Source organism: Rana temporaria, chromosome 2, assembly GCF_905171775.1.
Source record: "Rana temporaria chromosome 2, aRanTem1.1, whole genome shotgun sequence".
Classification (NCBI taxonomy): domain Eukaryota; kingdom Metazoa; phylum Chordata; class Amphibia; order Anura; family Ranidae; genus Rana; species Rana temporaria.
Window position 1 is genome coordinate 104254355 of NC_053490.1, and position 9402 is coordinate 104263756.

General features: G+C 44.9%; 1 protein-coding gene across 1 annotated transcript in view; it reads left to right on the plus strand.

The window, feature by feature from the left end:
• Nucleotides 1-9116, plus strand: part of MYG1 (MYG1 exonuclease) — a 32543-nt gene extending 23427 nt beyond the window's left edge. The window contains exons 6-7 of the mRNA XM_040340689.1: nucleotides 74-255; nucleotides 8825-9116. Of these exons, the coding sequence (XP_040196623.1) occupies nucleotides 74-255; nucleotides 8825-8984 (342 nt within the window). The 3' untranslated portion in view covers nucleotides 8985-9116. The remainder of the gene's footprint in view (nucleotides 1-73; nucleotides 256-8824) is intronic.
• The last annotated feature ends 286 nt before the right edge of the window (nucleotides 9117-9402 follow it).

Genomic DNA, 9402 nt, shown 5'->3' on the forward strand with positions numbered 1-9402 from the left:
AAATGACTGCCTTGTTGTTTTCCACAATCCCAGTAAAGCCCCTTTTTATATTTAATTTATTTTTCTTCTCCAGGTAGATAACAGTGGGGAAGTGGTCATGTTGGCGCAAGGTGGGTGTCCTTGGAAGGAGCACCTTTTCCAGGTGGAAAAAGAACTAAGTCTAGAGAAACAAATAAAATATGTAATTTATCCAGATCAGAGCGGAAAGTGGAGGGTGCAGTGTGTCCCCACAGGTCCCAATACTTTTCAAAATCGGTGAGTAACAAAACCTAATTTGACATGTTAAATAGCGTCCTAGTGGTGTTAAGTAACTATAATTAGTAATGATAAAATGTCATGTCTGCACTAGGGAAAAAAAGACAGCATCTGATTCTGAGATTTCTGTCTGCTGTCCACTTTAGTTTTGTGTGTTTTATCATCCCAGACATGACAGGGAGAGTGAGATGTCGTCACATCAAGTGTGAAGTCTGACTCCAGCTTGGAGATCTATTGAAAATTGTCATGTGGTTCAACTCTTCAACTACTAAAAAGTGCTTGGGTGTACTGTGCACACAGGTGGGATAGTGGAGCCTGGGAAGCATGGCAGGAGGGGGTGCATGTTTCGGGGGTCAGTGGAAGCAATCCATCAGCTGCTGTTGACATATATGCGTTGGTAGTAAAAGGAGTTAAAGATGACATTTGCTGAGTGACTCAAATAGTGGATTGCTATTGCTGGCTGACTTGTTATAGTTACCTGGCTGTTATGCTGAGCCAGTAGCTTTAGTACTTAGAATCGCAGACTTGTAACATAAAGTTAAAAACTTTTATATTGTAGTTGTGTGATATAGAATTCTACTTCCGGACCACCTGCCATCGTTGTAGTCAACTGTTTGAAGTGGAATACCGGGGTTATGGCTGCCATTAACTCGGTATCCTGTTGGAGCCCTGACCCGCACAGCTCACGTGTAGAAGAAAACGCATATGTAGGACGCACCCGCATATGAAAACTGCAAACCACATGTGAGGTGTTGACGCAAGAGCAATAATTCTAGCACTAGGCCTCCTCTGTTACTCAAAACTGGTAACCTGTAGATATTTTTAAACGTTGCCTGTGAAGATTTTGAATGGTCAAATTTTCCTGCCATTCCACGAGCGGGCGCTATTTTGAAGGGTGACATGTTGGGTGTAAATTTATCCGGCGTAACATTAGCTTTCACAATATAAAAAAAAATTGGGCTAACTTTTTAGGCCCCTTTCACATTGGAGCGGGAGCCACGGTGGCGGTATAGCGGCGCTATACCGCCGGGATTGCCGTGGGAATCGGCCGATAGCGGTGCGGTATTAACCCCCGCTAGCGGCCGATAAAGGGTTAATACCGCCCGAGGCGCATTGCGGGCGGTATTGCCGCGGTTTCTTCTTTGTTTTAAATGGCAAGGAGCGGTATACATGCCGCTCCTCTCATCGCTCCAAAGATGCTGCTGACAGGAGATTTTTTTTCTCCTGCCAGCGCATCGCCTCAGTGTGACAGCCCTCGGGCTTTCACATTGAGTAGGCAGTGAAGGAGTTTTTCAGGCGGTATAGTGGCGCTGTACCGCCTGAAAAACTCCTCAGTGGGAAAGGGGGTCTTACCGTTGCTTTTTCTTTATCGTACATCACGGGACACAGAGAAGCATACTTACTATGTGGGTTATAGAGTCTACCTTCAGGTGATGGACACTGGCACGCCCTTAAGGCAGGAAGTTCCCTCCCTTATATAACCCCTCCCATACCGGGAGTACCTCAGTTTTTTTTCGCCAGTGTCTAAGGTGTTGGTCACAAGTGAACATGTGCTCTGAGGAGCTCCACTGGAGGGATCCATGCTGGATTTTAAAAGCCTCCATAGAAACCGGATCTGTCCAAAGTGCTTCTTAGCCAAAGTGGACGGTACCCGGGCCTCGGTTGAGAAGAACAGGGTTTTGCCTGTAATGCTCCTCATTTGAGGGCTGGATCCTGGGTTTTCAGTGCTTGGTCATACCCAATACCAATAGTTTACTGACAGGGTGCGATACGGGTCCAGGGGTGTGGTGTTCATGTCCATGGACCCGGTCCCTGAAGGTCTGCAGACTCAGCTCTCCGTGATGGGCGAAGATTGGACTGCTATTTTGCAGAGTCCTGAAGCGTTGGATAAGGTAAGTGAAGGTTCTTCAGAACTTGGTTCTGAAAGTTTCCTTCCTTTAAACCATTATGCTAGATTGCCTGGGTTTGCCTGTCTGTGCCTCTCTCATTTTACATGACTTGTCCTGTGTGTATCGGTGATTGTGAGGATTACCTATTATGGGTACTTGCCTGGGGGCATCCACCTTCTATGCTGATAGTCTGTTCAGGGAAAGGTTCCTCCAAGGCTGTTGGATGGTTTTGACTGGTCCCTCACATGCTGGCTGACAGTAACAGCACCTCGTGCGCAGGCGCATCAGCACGCACAGTAATCATCATAGGCGCGCGCAACAACATAATGTTTATGCGCTCCCCAGCATTTTGAGCACAGGCGGCGTCGCTCCAGATGCGTGCGCGGTAACGTGTCTGCACATGCGCGGCCTCGGGATAGACGTGCGCGGCAGTGTGCGCACGAGGACTCTTTCAGCTGCCCTGTATGAGGCTGAAATTACAGGGCAGAGCAGGTTAGGTGACATGCACCTAGTCCATTAAAGCTCAGTCTGCCTCACCCATCCTGGCTGACGGTTTGTGCACAATCCTTTTTAGTACAATTATTGCCTGGATAGATTGACAGTGGCATTTTCTCATGGCGCATAGTGTGCTCTGCATCACGCTGACCATCAAATAGCAGCATTATTGCTGGTCTATAGGTCTGCAAGTGGATGCAATTTTGGCTGTGAGTACCTCGGCTTTACTATGGGAAAAAATCTCACGGTCTAAAGGCAAAAAGTCAAAGGGTTCACCATCAAGTGGATCTCGGCCATGCTCCGGCAGCTATTTTCTTCGTGATAAATCAGAGGTCCCTCAGGGTGAACTGGTGAGGTGCTTCTGCCCTTGCCCCTCCTGCTCAAGTGTTTGTAACAGAAGAGGCTCTAGCCTCAGCCATGGGTGGACTAGAGCAGATATTAGCGACTTGATTGCATCTACGAGAGAGAGAGAAACGCACCAGGTTTTTCTCTCCCTCTGCAGAGTTCCTCTTGTCGGAACTATCCCCGGAAGAGGTTGACTTACCCTCAGGGGATCAGGCAAAGGGTCAGTCAGATGTCTCTGTCTCTGAGGATTCTACCCTGGAGGAACCGTTTTCAGCTTCTCAGTCGAAAGGTTGTTAGCCTTCGGCTACATCACCATGAAAGCGCCCAATCTCGTCTGATCTCGGAGGCTAAGCAGTGTTGGGCCTGGTCAGTACCTGGATGGGAGACCGCCTGAAATTACCAGGTGCTGTTGCCTTCGGCCTTCAATTTATCTCTATTAGAGCAAGCTTCTAGCTCGGTCTCTTCTTGGGCCTTTTAAAAGCCCCTCAGGCTGAGTATACCTTTTTCGGCTCATCTGCTACCAGAAGGTCTTATCTATCAAGATTGGGAACATCCAGATAAACTATTTCTGCCTCCAAAAATATTTTTTTATCCCATGGAGAAGTTCACTAAAAAGTGGAGTGTCCCTACAGTGGACACGGCTATCTCCTGTGTGAACAAGACTCTGACCTGTCCGGTGGACAACGTACAGATATTTAAGACCCGACTGATAAGAGACTGGAGACGTTAACTGTTTTCTACAGCCAGAGGAGTAGCCCAACCTGCAGTAGCAGCTATTGGTATCTGCCAAGCCTTAAAAGACCAGATGAAGCAGGTCTTGAAAGATATCCCGGCTCAGCAAGCTTGGGAGTTGGCCGACTTCCCCAAGGCATTATGCTTTTGTAGTAGATGCCATCAAGGACTCTATACAACAGTCCTTCCGCCTTACACTTCTTTTAGTACATATGCGTAGACTGCTCTGGTTGAAGAACTGGTCAGCTGAAACCCCTTTCAAAAAGCCTCTAGGGGGGTTTCCCTTCCACGGAGAGCGTTCGTTTGGGGAAGATCTGGATAAGTATATCCAGGAAATTTCCAGTGGCAAAGCACGCTCTTGCCTGTTAAAGAGGTTTAGGGGTCCCCCCTCCTTTTTTAAAGGGCCCTCCTCTACAGTTTTTAGGCCTCTTGCTTCCAGGCAGTTTCTTACGGTTCCATGGCAAGAAGCCATGGAACCGTAAGCCGGCCAGGCCTGCATCTAGGTCAGCATTTTGAAGGTTCACCCCCCACTCAGTGGGGAAAGACTTCAGCTGTTTGCGGGGGCCTGGCAAGAAAGGATCCAAGACAATTGGGTCCTCTCCACGGTTCCGAGGGGTACAGGCTGGAGTTGCAATAATTTCCTCCACCCCGCTTCCTGGCCTCAAGCCTCCCGAAAGACCCAGGAAAAAGTCTCTAGCGTTGGCCTTAGAGCATATGCTTCCCAAGGGGTGATCATAGAACTACCGGTAGAAGAGCAAGGTTTGGGTTTCTATTCAAATCTTTTTACTGTCCCCAAGCCGAACGGAGACGTAAGACCCATTCGGATCTCAAGGTCCTAAACCAGTTCCTAAATGTCCGATCCTTTCGGATGGAATCAATCCGGTCAATGCCTGCCTCCCTGCGAGGAGGGGGAACTATTAGCGTCCATAGATATCAAGGACGCATACCTATCTTTCTCGGCCATCAGAAGCTGTTGCGCTTCGCGATAAATCAGCGCCATTTCAGTTCGTGGCTTTACCCTTCGGACTAGCCACTGCACCTCGGGTGTTCACGAAGGTGCTGGCCCCCCTGTTGGCCAATCTAAGGTCTCACGGTATATCTATAGTACCCTATTTGGATGATCTGTTGCTGGTAGATCGCTCAGTTGACACTCTAAATCTAGCATTACACCGTACCTGGAGGCCATGGGTTGGATTCTCAACCTGGACAAGTCAGCCTTCGTTCCTGTGAAAAGGCTGGAATATTTAGGTCTACTCATAGACACAGATCAGAGAAAGATATCTTTGCCTCAAATAAAGGTCGATTCTTTAAGGGAACTAGTCCAGTTGGTCAGTTCAAAGTGTCAGCCTTCCATTCACCTTTGTATGCCGCTGCTGGGGACAATGGTAGCCTCATTCGAGGCCGTCCCATTTGCCCAGTGCCACTCAAGGAGACTACAACATGCCATCCTATCTGCTTGGAACAAGAAAGCCCAAGCCTTAGACTTCCCTATGTTGCTCTCCCCAACAGTTCGGCAGAGCCTTTGCTGGTGGCTGGTTCCCCAGAATTTGTTAAAAGGGAAGTCCCTTGTTCCAATATCTTGGCGGGTTGTGACTACAGATGCTGGGGTGCAGTCCTGGAGGAGCTATCTCTCCAGGGAAAGTGGTCGGTTTCCGAGAAATCTCTACCTGTTAGGGCTAGACGAGCTGCCCGAATCTCTATCAGCATGGACAGACAGATTGCGGGGGTTCCCAGTCAGGATTCAATCCGTCTATGCCACAGCTGTGGAATGTTTATATAAATCACCAGGGTGGCACAAGGAGTCGTGCAGCCCAAAATAGAGGTGGACCAGATCCTGATTTGGGCAGGAAAGCATGTCCCGTGCATATCAGCGATTTTTTTTCATTCCGGGAATGGACAATTGGAAGCAATGCCAAATGAGGGGAGGGAGACAGGTCATTACTCAAGCCTATGGCTTGAAAGGTTCCTTCCGTTTGAGGTTAAAGCGCACTCTACTAGAGCGGTTGGCACTTCCTGGGCAGTGCATTATCAAGCCTCCATGGCTCAGGTCTGTAAGGCCGCGACCTGGTCGTCAGTCCACACTTTCACTAAATTTTACCAATTGGATATAAGAGAGTGAGGAAAGCACCTTTGGGCGCAGTGTGCTGCAGGCTGCTGTTTGATTCCTCACGTCTGGTGGCGCCCGGCGGATTTTGGTGTCTCCCTTCCCTCATTAGGCATTGCTTTAGGACATCCCACATAGTAATTACTATGCTGCTCTGTGTCCCGTGATGTACGATAAAGAATTTAAAGCTTTTATAACAGCTTGCCTGTAAAACCCTTTTCTTGGAGTACATCACGGGACACCGAGCTCCCGCCCCTCTTGATGGGGATATTGGGACACTTATTGCTTTGCTACAAAACTGAGATACTCCCGGTATGGGAGGAGTTATATAGGGGAGGGAACTTCCTGCCTTAAGGGCGTGCCAGTGTCCATCACCTGAAGGTAGACTCTATAACCCACATAGTAATTACTATGCTTCTGTGTCCCGTGATGTACTCCAAGAAAAGGATTTTACCGGTAAGCTGTTATAAAAATCCTATTTCTCCCAAAAAATTGCACTTGTAACACCGCTGCACAAATATGGTGTGACAAAGTATTGCAACAATTGCCATTTTATTCTGGAGTGTGTCTGGGGGAAAAAATGTTTAGGGGTTCTAAGTAATTTTGTTGTGCAAAAAAAAGTTTTTTGACTTTGACACAGTCTGAAAAATAGGCCTGGTCCTTTAAGTTTTTTTAAATAAACTGTTGTTTATAAAGAAGCATGGGTATAAATAGGTTATTAAATCTGTGAAATAGGGGGTACATAGTCTCTGATATCTACACTACCCCCAAAACATCTGCTGCCCTTACCTGGATATTTTTTTCTAGGTCAGTGACTTTGAGTAACTTGCAGTAATCGTTCCCCTCTGGGTGGTCTATGTACATTACTAGGATTTTTAAAAACCTTTTTCGTAGATTACTACCCTTTTGTTATTCTGAAAAATCCCTGTATGTTTCTCTGTGCTCTCATAATTTTCAACCAACTGCTTCATCTGCAAAGCTCTGAGGAAAATTGCAGGGTCTGCATTCCTTTTTAGATGTCATTTGTTTTAGGAGGGCGTATCTCCCCAAAAAAAATCTTGTTGCAAGGGATGCCTTAAACCACTTCAGCCCCGGAAGAATTTACCCCCTTCCTGACCAGAGCACTTTTTGCGATACGGCACTGACAATTGTGCAACCCTGCACCCAAACAAAATTGACGTTCTTTTTTTTTTTTTTTTCCCCCTCACAAATAGAGCTTTCTTTTGGTGGAATTTGATCACCACTGCATTTTATTTTATTTTTTGCGCTATAAACAAAAGCTAAAATTTTGAAAAATCCAATTTTTTTTTTTTTTTTTTTTTTTTTACTGTTTGAAATAATAAATATCCCAAAAAATATTAGGCCGATGTGTATTCTTCATGTTTTTGGTAAAAAAAATCGCATTAAGCGTTTATTGATTTGGTTTGCGCAAAAGTTATAGTGTCTAAAAAAACAAAGGATAGATTTTTTTTTTTCCCCCTTAGTAATGGCATCAATCTGTTTTTTTTTGTTTTTTTTTGATTGACTGCAACTTTATGGCGGACATATCGGACACTTTTGACACTATTTTGGGACCATTGTCATTTTACACAGACTTGTGTTGCAATTGTATATGCTATATACATTTTTTATTTACTATATTATTTATTAAGTCAAGAAGTACTGAAAGACATTGGTTTAGCATAATAATGGGGGGGGGGGGAGTGCTGTCCATACAGTGCCTTGGAAAAAGTATTCACATCCCTTAATTTTTCAAATTTTGTCATGTTTTTATATATTTTTTTTTTTTAACAGTCAAATTTTGTCATGTTGCAACCAAAAACGTAAATGGATTTTATGTGACAGATGGACCAACACAAAGTGGCACAATTGTCAAGTGGAAGGAAAATTTATAAATGGGTTTTCAGAATATTTTACAAATATCTGAAAGGTGTGGCGTGCATTTGTATTCAGCCCCCCCCCCTGGGTCAATACTTTGCAGAACCACCTTCTCTGCAATTGCAAGTATTTTTGGGGATGTCTCTGCCGGCTTTGCACATCTAGAGAGGGATATTTTTGCCCATTCTTTATTGCAAAATAGCTCAAGTTCTGTCAGATTGGATGGAGAACGTCTGTGAACAGCAATTTTCAAGTCTTACCACAGATTCTCAATTGGATTTAGGTCTGGACTCTGACTGGCCCATTTAATACATGAATATGCTTTGATCTAAACCATTCCATTGTAGCTATGTTTGGAGTCTTTGTCCTGCTGTAAGGTGAACCTCCACCCCAGTCGCAAGTCTTTTGTAGACTCTAACAGGTTTTCTTCTAAGATTGCCCTGTATTTGGCTTCCCATCAACTCTGACCAGCTTCCCTGTCCCTGCTGAAAAAAAGCCTCCCCACAACATGATGCTGCCACCATGTTAACCCCTGCTTTAAACTTCTGCACAACTTTTATCCCTGACCAGTCTGGTGTGTTCCTTGGCCTTCATGATGCCGTTTGCTCACTAAAGTTCTCTAAAAAAAACCTCGGAGGGCTACACAGAACAGCTGTATTTTATACTGAGCTTAAATTACACACTGATATTACCAGAGTTAAGGGAGCTGAATACAAATGCATGCCACACTTTTCAGGTATTTATTTGTAAAAATAAAATAAACCTTTATAATTTTCCTTCCACTTCACAATTATGTGACACTTTGTGTTGGTCTATCACATAAAATCCCAATAAAATAAATTTTACATTTTTGGTTGTAATGTGGCAAAATGTGGATACCTTTTTCAAGGCTCTGTATAGCTATGCAAGGCATGTGGCCTGTGTATAAGCAGCTGATTAGAAGGAAGATACAATTGATGCATATCTCACTCATGGTGAATCATATTGGCCACTTGCTGCCAGAATGTGAGGTGTCCATTAAACAATGCAGCATTCTTACAATATATTTTTCTTTACATTATGCCATTTAGCCTATCATTTTTGTATTGTTCTGTTACCTAAAACACTTATGTCATTCCCCCCATAGACTTTCTCTCCCAGAAGACTGGCGTGGACTGCGGGCAGATGACCTCTCCTCCATCAGTGGTATTCCAGGTTGTATCTTTGTTCACACCTCTGGCTTCATTGGTGGGAATGAGACACAAGGAGGAGCGCTGGAAATGGCACGGAAAGCCTTGACTTCCTAGACTGGAGCCCCTGTATTTATTCAGCCACATAAAGTACCATGCAGAAGCGAAATCATTGTATTTATATCATGTGACATCAGTAAATATTTTTGTAATCAACTTGGTCAAATGTTGGCTGTTCTGATTACCGTGCGTCATGCCTTTTGTGTTTTCTGTTTTGCATGAAAGGACCCCTAGGAGTGAGTTGTAGTGAATGATGTGCTCTTGTGTGTCTCTGATGAAAGCCCTCTGCCCACTCCATTATTCTTTTTACACCCACACACACCAAGTTTAACTTTTGGGAACATGTTCCAGATGCTTCCCGTTTTCCACCCTGCTGATCGCTGGTGCAATGCTTTTACAGGCTCCAAAAAAATAGAAATGTACTTTTTTTATTTATTTTTAAACAGTTATGGAGCGCCCACTGCAGGAATATGTT